A 17579-nucleotide genomic window follows, 5' to 3' on the forward strand; every position below is an offset into this window, starting at 1 on the left:
ATGTGAAGTTTCAATTACTTCCGGGGGCATAACAACAACAATCAAGATGGCTGAGGCAGAGAGAGATGACCGTGATAGACGGGTAAATAAAAACGCACCCTTTTCCATGGAAAGTGGACATATGGGCACATTTCGGATTCTACGAAGTTAATAGGAAACTAGACAAGACTTACGCTGTGTGTAAATTCTCATCTCAGGTATATGATTGTCATTGTCTTAAAGCTGCTAAGCTTCCGTTTTTGGTGAGAATAGTTGCACTTGACTGATTAAAAATTTGCCTTGTTGTGTACGGTAGAATTCTGATGCATCGCAATGCATCGCAGAATCGAATTGAATTTAATTGTTACCTGGTGAATCGTAATTGAATCGAATTGTGAGGGCAGTGCCAATGCACACCCCTAACAGTAGGTAAATCTTTTCTTAACCTTCTCTTAAACTTTTTCTACTAAAACCTTGCAATAAACTAACCAATTCAATTCCTGAATAAACAACCTGCAGTTTAACCTCTCACGCACTTTTGAAAGAACAAAACAGCACGTTGACATGCGTTTAACACGCGCGTTTAGACCCGACACGCAAACGTTTACATCAATAATCAAACGAATATACTTGCGCTGAACGCGGAGACTTCCGCCACTTAATACGTTTGTGTGGAAACATGAAAATTGACCTATGTTCCGCACACACAAGATTGCATTTGGCCATTTGGTGCACATGTGCACCGTGCCGAAAGCCCTGTACCGAAACGGTCCGGTACGAATACACGTACCGTTACACCCCTAGTATTTAGCATCGAGTGCAGAGAGAATGTAAAAAAAAAATTGTTAGTTATTTAGTTAGGTAAAAAAGTTTTTATATTAATTAAATCTACTTTTTTTTAACCCTTATGTGTTGTTGGGGATGTTTTCATCCACTAGAGGGTTTTTTTACTCTTAATTTGGCCACAACTTTTTCTCTGTTTTATCAAATTGAATGATTTTTGGTGACAAATCTTATATTTACATATATTTTAAGAAAATGCTTTGAAATTTTTGAAAAACTCAACAATATACCGTGGGCAAATTTACTACCCTTTTGTGTTGTTAGTGGATGAAAACATCCACTAAATTCAACGGCTGTAAAAATTTATCAAATTAATATTTTTTCCAAATGTTTTTTCATAAGTCTGTTAATCAACCTCAGTACTGATCAAAACTACCAAATCTTCACAAAAATTCCATGATTTTAACCCTTTAATTGCCAAGTTTATAAGGTGTGTCACTGATTTGGGGAAAAAACACACACAAAATGACCAATATTCAATATAAAAAGTGATTGTAAACTGGATTTTTGTTTACCTTTTTCACAGTCTTGGGCATGCCAAAGATTGGTAAAAACATTGGCTTTGAAACATTTTTAGTTTTTGTGTAGCATTAGTTTTAATTTTTTTCTCCCTCATTTATTGTTAGTGGCTGTTTTTGCCCCATTGACTTCCATTATAACCACATTTTTTGATTGAAGAGCTATGACACCTTTTTATCATGCATTTTTGAATGTTGGTGTTTTTTCCTTTTGCTAAGAGGTCAAAAATGTAATTTTTACAGTTTATCACCATGTGGCACTATTAACCCTTTAGTAGCCCTGTGCAAAAACAAAGCTTAACTTCTGACTTGTACATTGCAGGGAGCTACACTGCGACCAAAATGGTCGCATATGCGACCTTTTGAACTGCCGTTGCGACCCTAATTTTTAATGGGTCGCAAATGTGCTACCTAATGTTTTAGGCAATATGCTATGATTTACTATGAGCATTTATTAAAACAGAAATGTGGATTTTAAGAATACGTTTTATAACGTGCTCTGAGCCATCAACACGTTGGCTTCATTTTGCGTGAAAGCACGTCGTGTCTCTCCCTATCAGTGTGCGTTTGCGTGCTCAGCTGTTTCTCAATGAATTAGGTGCGACGCGACGCAAGCGCAGTGTCTTCCATGTTTCTGAACTTGAGCAGAGGTCTTTCTTCACTGAGGACGCGGGACACGTATGGTTCCGGGTTTATATTTTAAATGGTCTGTCGGGTCCGGTTAGGTCCTAGTTTAATTACTTTGGGTCCCAAGTCTGATTAATATTGTGTTTATAACCCGAGTCGATCGGAAAACGGCCATGAGCGCTACCGCGCTAAAGCTTGAGTGCAGTTTAGCGTGCCTTCGGTTTCTATGGCGATGGTTCTTGTTACGACCACGCGCTGCATTTGCTTTCTCACATTTTTTTTATGATCTTATTATTAATAAACCATATCTTTTCTAAAACCATATCCATATTAAGTTTGGACAGAGATTGTAGCAAAAAGCAGTGCTAATGTCAAGCCCATTGCACTGAATGAGCAAAGCAATGTAAAGTCTGTCACCGGGACAGTAAGTAGACTTTTAAATCTGAAATAATGAATGGATTAAGCTTTTTAAATCGGCAAGAGAGAAATAGAAAGATAGGCACTTTTACTGCTTCTGCTCTATCTAATAGAAATTATTACCATTATAACATCAGTCATAACATCAGTCACATTTATAATATACAGACCTGCACTGTCTAGTAATATACTATACATAGTATTGTATTATATTGAGTTTGATAAAAGGGGTCTAATTGCTTCATATATCAGTGCAAAAACAGTAAGTGTTTTCGTGGTGCTTTGACAAACAGTGTCAGCTTTGTTAATTGCAAAGAAAGTTTGGGGTGGTTAGACTGATGAAATATAATGTGAAATTAATATTAATTTTCAATGAATCAAAGTATTGTGTTGTGTCACACATTATTAGTTCTACGTCACATATATAGTAGACCATTATTTGTCAGTGGGTAATAATTGCCCTTTTCACCGGCTACCACCACCAAGTAAATTTCAGATCTGTGGGAAATACTGCAACATTTAAGAAAACAAGGCGGCATGTGGTTTAAAAGATGGCAAGTAAAATAAAAAGCATATCTGTATGCAATACAGTTTCATTATTGTTCATTATTAACCAGAGCGCCTTAATATAACTTGAAAAAAATATGTGCGACCAAATCATATTTTGCGCCAGTAACTGAAAAAGTTGGTAGCGCAAGTGCCACCAGTGGAAAAGGTTAGTGTAGTTCCCTGCATTGAGTTATATGGAGTATAACTCTATAATAAAATAATATTATTGTGTGTGTGTGTGTGTGTGTGTGTGTGTGTGTGTGTGTGTGTGTGTGTGTGTGTGTGTGTGTGTGTGTGTGCATGTACCTGGTAATTATCACGTTGTGGGGACCAATTGTCCCCACAAAGATAGGAATACCAGTATTTTTGTGATCTTGTGGGGACATTTTGACGTCCCCATGAGGAAACAAGCTTATAAATCAAACAAAATAATGTTCCTTGAAAATGTGAAGTAGTAGAAGGGTTTCTGTGATGGTTGGGGTTAGGAATGGGGTAGGTAAGGGGAATAGAATATACAGTTTGTATGGTATAAAATGCATTACGTCTATGGAACGTCCCCACAAAACATGAAAACCAGAATGTGGGCGTATGTGTGTGTGTGCGTGCGTGTGTGTGTGTGCGTATGTGTGTGTGTATGTGCATGAAAAAAGATATTCTGTAAAAATCTTCTCTGCATTAGACATTAGATTTATGAACATCATTATTATGAACACATAAGTGTTTAGTCATTCCAACAGGACTTGCAGCATATCACTTGGTGCTCTCTGCAAGTTTGTCTGGAGGGACAGCAACTCATGCACGAGGGAGGTGAAAAGCTGTTTAGGAGAAGGCTTTCCTAGAAGACCTGGGAAAATCTTTGCAGCAATATTGAGGAGAGAGCATCACCCTCGCACACCAGTTGCTGCACTGGTGAGAGAGATTCAGTCTACTGCAGCTGTCTCTCCAGACACAAATCCACAGACACCAGCAGGCAACAGCAGCTCAGGAGTGAAGAGGGGAACATGCAATTGGTGCAAAGAACAAACATGTGTTCATAATAAATGATGTTCATAAATCCGATGCAGAGAAGATTTTTACAGAAAATCTTTTTTGCACGCACGCACACACACACACACACACAAATATGCTTTTATTATGGAGTTATACTCCATAAAACACAATGTACAAGCCAGAAATTAAGCTTTGTTTTTGCACAGGGCTACTAAAGGGTTAATAGGGCCACATGGTGATCAACAGTAAAAATGACTAATTTGATCTCTTAGCAAAAGGAAAAAACACCAACATTTAAAAATGCATGATAAAAAGGTGTCATAGCTCTGCAATCAAAAAATGTGGCTATAATGGAAGTCAATGGGGCAAAAACAGCCACTAACAATACATGAGGGAGAAAAAAATTAAAACTGATGCTACACAAAAACTAAAAATGCTTCAAAGCCAATGTTTTAACCAATCTTTGGCATGCCCAAGACTGTGAAAAAGGTAAACAAAGGTCCAGTTTGCAATCACTTTTTATATTGAAGATCGGTGTGTGTGTTTTTTCCCCAAATCGGTGACACACCTTATAAACTTGGCAATTAAAGGGTTAAAATCATGGAATTTTTGTGAAGATTTGGTAGTTTTGATCAGTACTGAGGATGATTAACAGATTTATGTAAAAAAATTTGGAAAAAACACCCATCTGACACATCTCTATAGCCGTTGAATTTAGTGGATGCTTCCATCCACCAACAACACGAAAGGCAGCAAACTTGAACAATGCACAAGGGTTAAATATAATGAATAGTGTTAGCAGGCCTTACATCCATACGCAGCACAACAGTCTGGCATTGTCCATGAATTCGAAGTACAGGCGGAGATGGCAGCGTAACCTATCTATTTCCTATGTCAAGATCCCTGTTCCAAGATGCTTAGAACCCCAAGGCAACATCTAGTGTATATATCTATGGCATGAAGCTGGCATGATTTAGCATGAAGCTGGCATGATTTAGCATGAAGCTGGCATGATTTAGCATGAAGCTGGCATGATTTAGCATGAAGCTGGCATGATTTAGCATGAAGCTGGCATGATTTAGCATGAAGCTGGCATGATTTAGCATGAAGCTAGCATGATTTAGCATGAAACTAGCATGATTTAGCATTAAGCTAGCATGATTTAGCATTAAGCTAACTAGAATTTACATGAAACTAGCATGATTTAGTATGAAGCTAGTGAATGGAGAAATGAAGCGTTTCGAAGGTTCGAATTAATTGAACCAATTGCTTGGCAAATTGATTCAGTTTTTCGAAGTGTTTCGAAACACAATACATGCTGGCGACACCGACTGATGCCGAAGTGTTTTGAAACTGTTATGACGTAATGAAGCCTCGTTTGCTAAAATCGCGTGACTGGCCAGTTTGAAACAAGCTCCAAACCAATGATTCGAAACAAAAGATTCGTCAATGTTTCGAAGCCTCATGAAGCGTGCTTCGAAATCGCCCATCACTACATAAAGCTAGCATAAGTTAGCATGATTTAGCATGAAGCACACATCATCCCATCTCACTTCTTTGCAGGGAGAAAACTTTAACAAGTGAATCTGAAAAGGAGAAATCTTCACTTCAGCAATCTCTCCAAACACAGAGTGCCTTGATCTCCGAGAAAGACAAAGAATTAGACTCTCTGAGAAATGAGGTAATAATGTTTCCCTTGGCCGTTTTGTTTTGCAGAAATTGCTAAGTGCAAAAGCATTCAAAGTTAAAACGTACAAAATAATCTGCTAGTTCTTTAGCTGGAATAAGTACTTCTTAATGGTGTTATTAAATATAGAATTTTTGTATTCATTTTAATATGCCCAATTTATAATTTGAGTACTATGTTGTGCTCACTTATGTGATTATTTGTGAAATGGTTAATGTACCATATTTTGTACTCTTCTGTCTTAACGCAGCTCACAAAGGAGTGTGAGTCCCTCAAAGATAAGCTGAAGGAGATAAAAATGAGGTTTGTAACTACTAAGAACTGAAACATTTTTGAATTTATGTACGAAGCACACATCATTCAGTTTCTTTTCTGCACAGGGAAAACACATTAAAAAGTGCATCAGCAAAGGAGAAAACTTCACTTGAACAATCTCTTCAAACACAGAGTGCCTTGATCACAGAGAAAGACAAAGAATTAGACTCTCTGAGACAGCAGGTAATTTATTATTGAGATTTATGATGTAAATCTCACTCTGTATAATATTAACGCTGAAGTCAAGATGTTTTTTAAAGCTTCTCAAGAGATTTTACTCTCTTTGATTCATTTTTTATTCATATTTCTTCTATATTGTTTATGTCTCAATGTGGCTGATTGTGTGAGTAGATGGCAGGTTTGCGTGGCACAGTTCTGGTTCTGCAGTCTTCTGAGAAGTCTTACGAGGTTGAGAAGATTCAGCTGCAGGAACGAGTAAAATCTCTTGAGAAGAATCTAGCAGAAGCTCATATCGGCAGCCAGGGAGATGCCTCATCAGGTAAAGTCAAATTTTACTTCTGCGTTCACTGTATGGCGTAGCCTATGCATAGAGGCATACCCTAATTTTATAGTCGTCTGTAGGTTATATGCCATAGGCTATGCCGTGGGCTATGCCATAGGCTATGCGTAGCCTGACACGGACCTCGCCAATTTAACAACAGTCCGTTCTACCCGGACTGCAAGAGCTGTGATTGATCTGTTAGAACTCCTCCCGTCAGGTCAAAAAAAACTGCATCGCATTTCTTCGTAGACAGTTTCACCTGCGACTGTAAGAACAAAATACATATAGAGCTTGTTTAGATATTGTTTATCATTTTAATGTAAACCTCATGCATGAAAAAAAGACAGCTGGAAAACAGGCCAATCTCAGCATAACACCCACTGTGACATCACAGTGGAGATGTACGCCCCCACCATTAAATTACACATTAAATTAATTACAAAGTTGTTAAAATGCTAAAAACCAAGTTGTGACTGCTGAGTTAGCGCTACATGCTAATTAATGTTATATGCTAGTGTTTAGACTAAAGTTCTACTATTGACTATTTTCGTAAGGGTGTAATTGTGGTAAAAGCGTAGTAACCATGTTTTTTTGTGTGTGTGTGTGTGTATTGATTACTACAGTAACCATGTTTTTTTTACTGTAGTAAAAACATGAATAATTTTCATAATGGCAGTTACGTTTGACAGGTCCATACTGGGAACAAAACCACAAACTTACCACTCCGTCCATTAACAATTTCCAGACAATTAGTTGCTCCTCAAAATCTGTATTTTCGTCTGAAACAGGCTCAAACATATAAGGTCTGTTTACCAATGTGAGTTACTGGCCTCAGAGCAATCAGAGCAGAGCTCAATATATTTATTTATAGACAATAATAGGGCAATAATAGACCGTTTCATTCAAAGGACAAATCCTAGGGTTGTAAATGGACATGTAAAATATTTTATATATAATTTTTGCACTTAATAAATTTACATATCTTCTATTTAAAGGGACACTTCACCCATTTGCATTAAGCTTTGTATAGTTAGAACCCCAGTCATGTTTTTGAATGGTCATGCATCATTTTCTCAGTTGCCGCTAAGACAGGAGAAATACATATTTCAGTGTTGCACTTCCTTCTTTTAATTATGTATAAATCATAATTTTGCATCATTGAAAGCAGGAGGTCCAATATCTTTGTTGAGGCGGTGAGACTACAAACACCCCTTTTCTCGGTCAAATAGGCACCAAATTCGAAATGTATCTTACATTTTAACTGCAGATATGACACACTTTTAATAAAGATAAATTTTTCTATGGGTGAAATGCTCCTTTTATTATCAAAGAACAATTTCATTTATTGTTTCAATGCATTCTTTGGCACCTTTAAACATTCATCTACACTTGCCTTTAAAAGTCTTAACTGTTTGACCTGTTTTGTTTTAGATGATTCTGTCCTGAATCAGTGGAGGGAAGCAAAGGAGAACTCTGAGCGTCAGGTGTGCAGATTCTTTAGCATTTCTCCATATCTCTTTTGTATTTGAAAAGTGTCATTATAAATGTGTAAAGAGACTTTAAATGATTATTTTAAAATTTGTAATGGCTCCTAGTTCTTAGATGTTTTAAACGTATACTATAACTTTACACAACTTCGGAAAAGTCAATCCAAATGTAGTTTTACAGTTTTTAGAAAAAAGCAATCTCTTATTTAGTTATTAAAGAAATATAATTTTTATAAACAATTCTGATCATTTACTCACCCTCATGTCATCCAAGATGTTTCTCTTTCTTTGTTCATTCAAGAAGAAATTAGGTTTTTGAGGAAACATTCTAGGGTTTTTCTCAATATATGATGGACTTTAATGGACCTCAACAGTTTACAGTTTCAATGCAGCTTTAAAGGAGCAGTGAATCAAGGAATCAATTTTAACTTCAGCTTTTGTTATATATGAGGTCATCGTACTTGAACGAATATCCTGTAAGTTTCAGAACTAAAAAACGTCCTTGTTAATGAAATATCAAATGTTAAAGCCTAGAAAACGCCAGGTTCTGGAATGTCCCAAGTTATGACGTAGATGTACATTTTTAAACACCACCTCTACTGTAACACACTGAAGCATCCCTGTGTCTGTGCTCAAGCCAGCTGCGGTTTAAAAAACACAGTGAACCTGATTCTGATGCGCGCTTCCAGTGTTGTTTACGGACGACTTATTTCTAGGCCTTCTAAGTTTTTGTTTGCTACTTCACTCATGCGCATTGTCATTTGCAGTGAGGAAAATAAGTATTTGGACACCCTGCTATTTTGCGAGTTCTCCCCCTTAGAAATCATGGAGGGGTCGGAAATTGTCATCGTATGTGCATGTCCACTGTGAGAGACATAGTCTAAAAAACATCCAGAAATCACAATGTATGATTTTTTTAACTACTTATTTGTATGATAAAAGTATTTGAACACCTGAGAAAGTCAATGTTAATATTTGGTACAGTAGCCTTTGTTTGTAATTACAGAGGTCAAACGTTTCCTGTAGTTTTTCCACCAGGTTTGCACACACTGCATAAGGGATTTTGGCCCACTCCTCCACATAGACCTTCTCTAGATCAGTCAGGTTTCTGGCCTGTCGCTGAGAAACACAGAGTTTAAGCTCCCTCTAAAGATACTCTATTGGGTTTAGGTCTGGAGACTGGCTAGGCCACGCCAGAACCTTGATTATGCTTCTTACAAAGCCACTCCTTGGTTATCCTGGCTGTGTGCTTTGGGTCATTGTCATGTTGGAAGATCCAGCCTCGACCCATCTTCTATGCTCTAACTGAGGGAAGGAAGTTGTTCCCCAAAATCTGGCAATACATGGTCATCCTCTCCTTAATACAGTGCAGTCGCCCTGTCCCATGTGCTGAAAAACACCCCCAAAGCATGATGCTACCACCACCATGCTTCACAGTAGGGATGGTGTTCTTGGGATGGTACTCATCATTCTTCTTCCTCCAAATACGTTTAGTGGAATTATAACCAAAAAGTTCTAATTTTGTCTCATTTGACCACATGACTTTCTCCCATGACTCCTCTGGATCATCCAAATGGTCTTTAGCAAACTTAAGACTGGCCTGGAAATGTGCTGGTTTAAGCAGGGGAACCTTCCGTGCCATGCATGATTTCAAACCATGACGTCTTAGTGTATTACCAACAGTAACCTTGGAAACGGTGGTGCCAGCTCTTTTCAGGTCATTGACCAGCTCCTCCCGTGTAGTTCTGGACTGATTTCTCACCTTTCTTAGGATCAGTGAGACCCAACGAGGTGAGATCTTGTATGGAGGCCCAGTCCAAGGGAGATTGACAGTCATGTTTAGCTTCTTCCATCTTCTAATGATTGCTCCAACAGTGTACCTTTTTTCACCAAGCTGCTTGACAATTTCCCTGTAGCCCTTTCCAGCCTTGTGGAGGTGTACAAATTTGTCTTTAGTGTCTTTGGACAGCTCTTTGGTCTTGGCCATGTTAGTAGTTGGATTCTAACTTGATTGTATGGGGTGGACAGGTGTCTTTATGCAGCTAACGACCTCAAACAGGTGCATCTAATTTAGGATAATAAATGTAGTGGACATTTTAAAGGCAGACTAACAGGTCTTTGAAGGTCAGAATTCTAGCTGATAGACAGGTGTTCAAATACTTATTTGTAGCTGTATTATACAAATAAATAATCTAAAAAAAAAAAATCCAGAAATCACAATATTTTTTAACTATGTCTCTCACGGTGAACATGCGCCTGCGATGACAATTTCCGACCCCTTCTTGATTTCTAAGTGGGAGAACTTAGGGGCGTTCAAAATACTTATTAGGGGTGTTCAAATACTTATTTTCCTTACTGTATGTACATGTATATCATCTCTTGCGCTTAAAACCTCTTGCTCAAGAGTTAATCCATCCAGCTGACATTTTTCCACATTTGATGTTTTCAAAACAATTCTCCACATGTAATGAAGCAGGATTGAAAACTAGTTTAGTACTGTTATCCAATCATAGCACTGGGTGTTTACTTCCAAGTTTTCAATGCCGCACACCCATCAAATCAAAGCGTTTCTCCAGCCAGGTTCAAAACCAGGGTACAAAATACCCTATTACTTATTGCTTCTGATGTTTTTAAATGTAAAAACCACACAAACGTCAAAAGTAGACCTCAGACAAAAGTATAAAACAATAAAAACGCCCGATTCATCACACCTTTTAAAGGACTCTAAACGATTCCAACTGAGGCATAAGGGTCTTACCTAGTAAAACGATCGTCTTTTTTGCCAAAAGTACTTTTTAACCACAACTTAATGCACCAGTGTGACATTACGTTTTACATATTTACATTTTTTGGGCAAAAATGATGATTGTTTTACAAGATAAGACCCTTAAGGGGGTCGCACACCGGACGCGCAGCTTAGCGGCGCGCAACTCTAAAAAATTAGAACACATTGTTTTCTATGAGTGTACACACACCAGCGCCGACAGGTAGCGCCTGTCCGTGGCGCCCAGCTAAGACTCAGGAAGTAGCTCAAATCCCTGTCGCGCCACTCACATAGTTTAACATTAAATAACATCATATTTGTCCCAAATCATTAACGATTAACAACGTATATTTTGCATTTTGAAGTAGACGCTATCTGACTAAGCTTGCGCTATTTAATGTGCACTTATGGTTCAAGGATACCTCCGTGTTGTCCTAGACGCGACGCGACTCGACGCAGCGCTGCGTGGCGCTAAGCTGCGTGTCTGGTGTGTGACCCCCTTTATGTATCGGTTTGGATCATTCAGAGCCCTTATAAGCTGCATTCAAACTGCAATTTTAAACGGCATTAAAACTGTAAACTGTTAAGGTCCACTAAAGTCTACTAGAGAAAAATCGTGGAATGTTTGCCTTAAACTTAATTTCTTTTCAAATTGGTGAATAAATTATCAGGACTTTTATGAAAGAGGAGTAAAAAGTTGTACTTTTTACTCTGCATCATGTCAGACATAAACATCACATAGCGATGCATTTAAAACAAAGCGTTAAGGCCATGTGCTTGGGAAAACGGCACTGTTGTTGTTGTTGATGATGATAAATTATTCTGTTTGTGGCAGGTTGAGTTCTTGAACTCGGTTATCGTGGATCTAAAGCGGAAGAATGAAGAACTAAAATCTAAACTGGAGAAGATGGCTGAGGCTGCACTTAATGGAAACAATGCAGCTGAAACAGAGACTCATAACAGGTGAATTATTTTTTATTACTATGATTATTATTAATAATATTATTTTATTGAAAAAATAATTTATTGTAAATATTCATCTAGTGAAAGTGTTCAAGGATACTAGCCCATTTTTGAAATGTGACTTCTGCATTTCACTCATCCTAGTGAGAAATGATATTTTTAAATATCCTTACATTGTCTCTGCAGTCATGCTGAGGCGCCGACGAAGAAAAAACCACCTCCCCGTCTCTTCTGCGATATTTGCGATTGTTTCGATCTACACGACACAGAAGACTGTCCCACCCAGGACCAGATGCTCGACTCCCCACCTCACACCACCTACCATGGCAGTCCCAACGATGAAAGACCTTACTGTGACATCTGCGAGGTCTTCGGCCACTGGACGGACGCCTGCAACGACGATCAAACGTTTTAGACTCGCGCTTTTACACTTGCAATACTGTACATGCCTTGAATCAGACAGTGCACAAGAGACTTCGTAAACATTTGTCTGGCTTGTTTTCACTTCCGCGTTTACCGTCAAGCCTAAATCTTCAGTCACTTTATAGCCAGCACCTATACTTTAATCTATGGCAGTTTTTAACCTGCCTCTGTTGCACAGATAATGACTGTTAGGAGGAAAAATGGAGGTTAAAGAAGTAGTTGATCATCATGGTGTAGTCATTTACTCACTTTCATATATGTACGACTTCTTTTTAGGAGATAAAAAGTTATTTAAAGGATATGCGGTTGGTTTAGTACAATGGCAGTCAATTGTGACTCGCTTTAATGCTTAATAAAGCTTAGCAAGGGCTGTATGTTGTGATGATTTTGGTGAAAAATATCTCCATTTATAAGCCATTTCAGAGTAAAATAGTTGCGGGTTGCCATGACACCTCATAACATCACTTTTGTTGTCTATCCAAAAGTGCAATTTCATTTAATTTTGTGCTTGTTAAACCAAATGGTTTTGGTGGAAAACCCACAATTAAAGTGTTAAAGCAATGATCAGTCACTTTAAGCGATAAAGTACGTCATAATTTGTTGCCATTGTATTGAATCATTTTTTTATTTATCTTGTTTTGTGTTATGAAAAAGAAAAGTCGCACGGTTTGGAACGACCTGAGGGTGAGTAATGGCACAATTTTGGATGAACTGTTTCTTTAAAGTCACAGGGTTCCTTGTGTTAAACACTCGGTTTTTATTAGGGTGAGAGTTGATGAAGATGATCGTAGTCTTGACTGTTTGGTTTTTGGCTTGTAGTCTTTGGGTTTGTATTGCTGACCTCTAGTGGAAAGGGTTATTTGCCTTCTCAACGGCCTTTTGCACAGCGAAAAGAATTTGGTGTAAAGACATTAAAAGAGAAAATGTTGTTTTAGCTTTGTGAATATTTCATTCTAAAGAAAAAGTTATAAATAAAGCAAAGTAAATAAATTAAACAAATGAGTACATAAGTATGTTTTAGAATTATCCTTGGTGCAATTTTTAAGATTTTGCACCAACCATCTCTTTTTTTGTTTCGTTGTTACTTTAGTTCAAGACGTGTTGAATGACTGTATGATATGAAGACTGACTGCTTTTAGTTATGTCAGCATTTGTGTGTCTTTGTGTTGTTCGTGAGACATGTATATGTATAAAGGTCATATGAAAGAGAAATTTATGGAACTAAACAACATTGAATATCTTTTAGTGCAAATATAAATTCTTTGTTTTATGTGTGAATGTCTGACACCGAAGAGTTTTTTAATATCTTGTCTGCGGGTAATTGAGGGCTATTTGTCTATTCTCTTGGCCATGACATGTTTTTGAAAATGTAACTACTTGAAGATTGAGACGGTCGAAAAATAAACACAATGTTTTGAAATACAATTGTCTTATAGTGTTTTCAATCATGATTAACTACGTAAACCTCTGTAACATGTAACATAGAGGCACAATGGCTTGTGGAAAATATAAAATGTGTACATTTATGAACGCAATGGGCAAGTAATACATCTTTTAAAAACTATATCTATTTCATATCTATTATAATATTTTTTATCCAGTGTTGGGTGTAACTAGTTGCAAAGTAAATTAGTTACTGTAATTAATTGTAATTTAAAGGTGCAATGTGTAAATTTTAGCGGCATCTAGTGGTGAGGTTGGGAATTGCAACCAACGGCTCAGTCCACTGCTCACCCCACGCTTTTGAAACACATAGAGAAGCTACTGTAGCCACCACCAGACAAACATGTCATCATCAGAGACAACTTAGTATAAAAAGTTTGTCCGTTAATTAAAGGCTTCTGTAGAAACATGGCGGCCCAAAATGGCGTCTTCCATGTAAGGGGACCCTCGGTGTATGTAGATAAAACGTCTCATTCTAAGATAATAAAAACATAGCGGTTCATTATGAAAGGTCTTTATAATAAAGTTTTTTATATTATTTTGCATGTCTGTCAAGAGATCCTTCTAAAAATTACACACTGCACCTTTAAGTAAAGTAAGGGATTACTCTTATTTTTCAGTAATTTAATTACAGTTACTTCTGAGGTAATTTAGCTAATTATGGACTGTAGAACAATTTTATATATATGTTATATATAATATATATTTTATATATATATATATATTATATATAATACAGTTGTGGATTTAAGATCAAAAGTCTAACATTAAAATTGATGTTTTTATGTATCCTCTCCCTTAAAATACTTTGGTAAGTTAAAGGGGCCGTGTCACAAGAATTTTTTAAGATGTAAAATAAATCTTTGATGTTCCCAGAGTACACATGTGAAGTTTTAGCTCAAAATACCATATAGATCAGTGGTTTTCAAACTGCGGGCCGCGAGATGGTGCCAGGGGGGGGCCCAGTTTTATGACATTTTATGGAATACATTAATTTATCATGAATTCTGTGTAATTAAACCTAAAAAAACAAGGCTACTAACTAAAAGCACTACTTTTTTGTATAATTTTATGTTTTTTTCTTATTAAAATGTTGAGTTTTAGAACGTTTTTTTGTCACAAATTTTCTTTGGGGGGCCACACGCTGAAAAAGTTTGGGAACCACTGATATATATAATTATTATAGCATGTTAAAATTGCCAATTTGTAGGTGCGAGCATTTTGGGTGTGCCCTTTAAAATGCAAATGAGCTGATGAAATTTAAACACTGATCGCAATGATGGTGGTTTGTTGCAAATGAAATTTAATTGTGCTGTCAATTTTTTCCTCTCTCTTTCTCTCTGCACTAAATGGCAGTGCTGTGGTTGGATAGTGCAGATTAAGGGGCGGAATTATTATAATAAGATCTCCTTATGACATCATAAGGAGAGCCAAATTTCAATTATCTAATTTTTCACATGCATATGGTTTGCCAAAACTAAGTTACTGGGTTGATCTTTTTCACATTTTCTAGGTTGATAGAAGCACTGGGAACTAGGGTTGGGCCGATACGATATTCAGTATCGGTATTAGCAAAAAATGGCTGGATCGGGTATTGTAGAAGTCGGGGAGTACAATTCGATCCATTACCAACACCGACCTTGTCATGGCAACTTGGCGTAAAGCACGACTTGCTGAGCAACATTAATTTCCACGTAGTTTCACTTTAAATTGTCTAATGTAATACCTTAAATTTAATTTTGATTTTTTTGTGCTGACTAAAAAATGTTGCTACTAGTCTGTTTGAAACATTTAAATAAAAATGAAGCAGCAGTATTGCATAATGTTTCATTGTGTTTTGAATTTGCACAGTCATTTGTTGCACAGTAAAACGTGAGTTCTGTAGCTCTGTTTAAGCTTTTTGTATGGCTAACAAATGTGTTATTTGCAGCTTAACTGATTAAAAGGGCGATAGAGATGCTATTGGATCGGTTTCGACAGATACTCAAGGTTGTGATATCGACATCAGTATCAGACATGAAAAGTGGTATCGGCCCAGGAACCCAACTATAGCACTTAAACATGAAAAAAGGCAAATTTTCATGTCATGGCCCCTTTAATAAGAATAATGGTAATCTAGATTAGTTCCCAATTCTCACTATTAACTGAAAATGAAAGTGACAAGCTTGTCAAGTATGCAACGCATACTCAAAATGTGATGCCTTAAACCCATCACAGTAAGTAGTGAACACAAGCACTGCAACCCGTGACCACACACACCCAGAGCAGTGGGCAGCGCCTGGTGAGCAATCAGGGTAAGGTGCCTTGCTCAAGGGCACCACAGTTTCAATCCACTGGACGTGAGAAACAAACCTGCAATTCTCGGGTTACAAGCCCGATTTTAACCACTAGACTATAACTGCCCCTGGTTGGTTATTAGCATTAATTAGCACATATAAATTGAGATATTGAGATGTTGGGTGTTTATTAGTACTTAAAAGCATATATGAATGCCAGATTCTGCAAAACATTATTCTACATCCTTAACAACTACTTCACTAAGTATTAATAAGCAGTAATTATGAGTATATTGAGGCAAACGTAGTTAATAGTCCTGTTAATGAGAACTGGACCTTACAAAGTGTGACCAGAATAATTAATATACTTTTATATGATTATTTGAGCAGTTTCAAGCCTATCTTTGTATCATTTACTAAATAGGATTTATAAAATAATTAGTAATAAGTAATTATGATTAAAGATGTAATTAGTAACTAAATTAATCACTTTTTTGAGTAACTTACCCAACACTGGGTCTGTCTTTAAAGAGTCACCAAAAGCATTTTTGACCAATATAGAAGTATGAGGATAACTTTTTGAAAAACAAGTAAATGCAAAATACTTTGCAATAAGCACATTTCAAAAACAAATGTATAACTTTTTCTCAAACTAATGATGGAAGGAGAATAAAACAATTTTATTTAGCAAGATTACAATTTACTGCATACCAATTATGAATAACAGAGACTTGAACTTTACTGAGAAAAATAGCTGAGAAAAAAGTGCCATTAAGACCTTGCTTATCTGGATCAGGTGTGTTTTAGGATAGGAGCAAGACTCTGCAGAGACACCGGCCCTCCAGAAGCAGGATTGGACACCCCTGCCTCGGTCACAAGATGTATTGTTACAAAAACACACGTAGGTAAAGAATTAGTTAAGATTTGTTAAGAACTGATGTAAATGTTTTGTAAGATGTGCTTTTTAGCAATGGACATCAATGGATACAAAAATGACAAGGTCACATTTTAACCCTTGTATATCCTTAAATAACATTATTAAGTTACAACAATATATGAAATGTGACAAATCAAGATACCCAGAAAGAAGGAATTAACAATAATTTGCTAATAAGGTAAACAGAAAACAAAAAAGAAAGAAGAGAGAACAAAAAGAACATGAGGGTAAGATATTAGGTTCCCAGCCTGGGGTCCAGGCCCCATTAGGAGGGCCCCATATTGTTGAGGGGTTGTGCCTAATCTGATAATGTTGCATAAAATGTTCCACTAATAAAAAAGTATAGTTTTTTTTTAATCATATGCTAACATATGCCGTAATAAGGTAGTTAAAGACAGATGTAGAGGGTTGGGTTGCTTTTACGGTCTTATATGTACTTTGGGAGGGGCAATGAAAAGGTTGGGAACCACTGATTTTAAGTACGTTACATATTAAAGTCCTTACTAATGTAAGTAGTTTTTCTTGCTTTTTTGTTTAATTAGGATGCATTGGTATTGAGATACTCCTTAAATTCTTTCAGGAATACATTTAACATTACATTTCTGTATATAAACATTTGCAAAGAAAGTACATTAAACTTATAATAATAAAGTAAACATTTTTATATGCAGACTCAAACGCAGTTACAATAATCAGTCTTAGAAAACAAGTGCAATAAAAAAGAATATAGAAATAATAAAAGAAAAAAATTCACAACTCTATAATTATAAACTTTACGTAAATCAAATTATTCAAGCGATAGATTTACAGCTTTACAATAAAGTTTTTCCTTTTACGTCATCACGCAGGAACCGTACGT

General features: G+C 36.7%; 1 protein-coding gene across 9 annotated transcripts in view; it reads left to right on the forward strand.

Moving 5' to 3' along the window:
* The window catches only part of clip1a (CAP-GLY domain containing linker protein 1a), a 57521-nt gene extending 44032 nt beyond the window's left edge, over positions 1–13489 (forward strand). For all 9 annotated transcript variants that reach the window (XM_055200876.2, XM_073860529.1, XM_073860530.1 and 6 more), the window contains 7 exons: positions 5487–5604; positions 5861–5913; positions 5991–6108; positions 6277–6424; positions 7859–7911; positions 11514–11641; positions 11828–13489. In XM_055200876.2, coding sequence (XP_055056851.2) covers positions 5487–5604; positions 5861–5913; positions 5991–6108; positions 6277–6424; positions 7859–7911; positions 11514–11641; positions 11828–12056 — 847 coding nt within the window. In that variant the 3' untranslated portion in view covers positions 12057–13489. The remainder of the gene's footprint in view (positions 1–5486; positions 5605–5860; positions 5914–5990; positions 6109–6276; positions 6425–7858; positions 7912–11513; positions 11642–11827) is intronic.
* The last annotated feature ends 4090 nt before the right edge of the window (positions 13490–17579 follow it).

The sequence above is a fragment of the Misgurnus anguillicaudatus genome, chromosome 22 (assembly GCF_027580225.2).
Source record: "Misgurnus anguillicaudatus chromosome 22, ASM2758022v2, whole genome shotgun sequence".
In the NCBI taxonomy this organism is placed as follows: domain Eukaryota; kingdom Metazoa; phylum Chordata; class Actinopteri; order Cypriniformes; family Cobitidae; genus Misgurnus; species Misgurnus anguillicaudatus.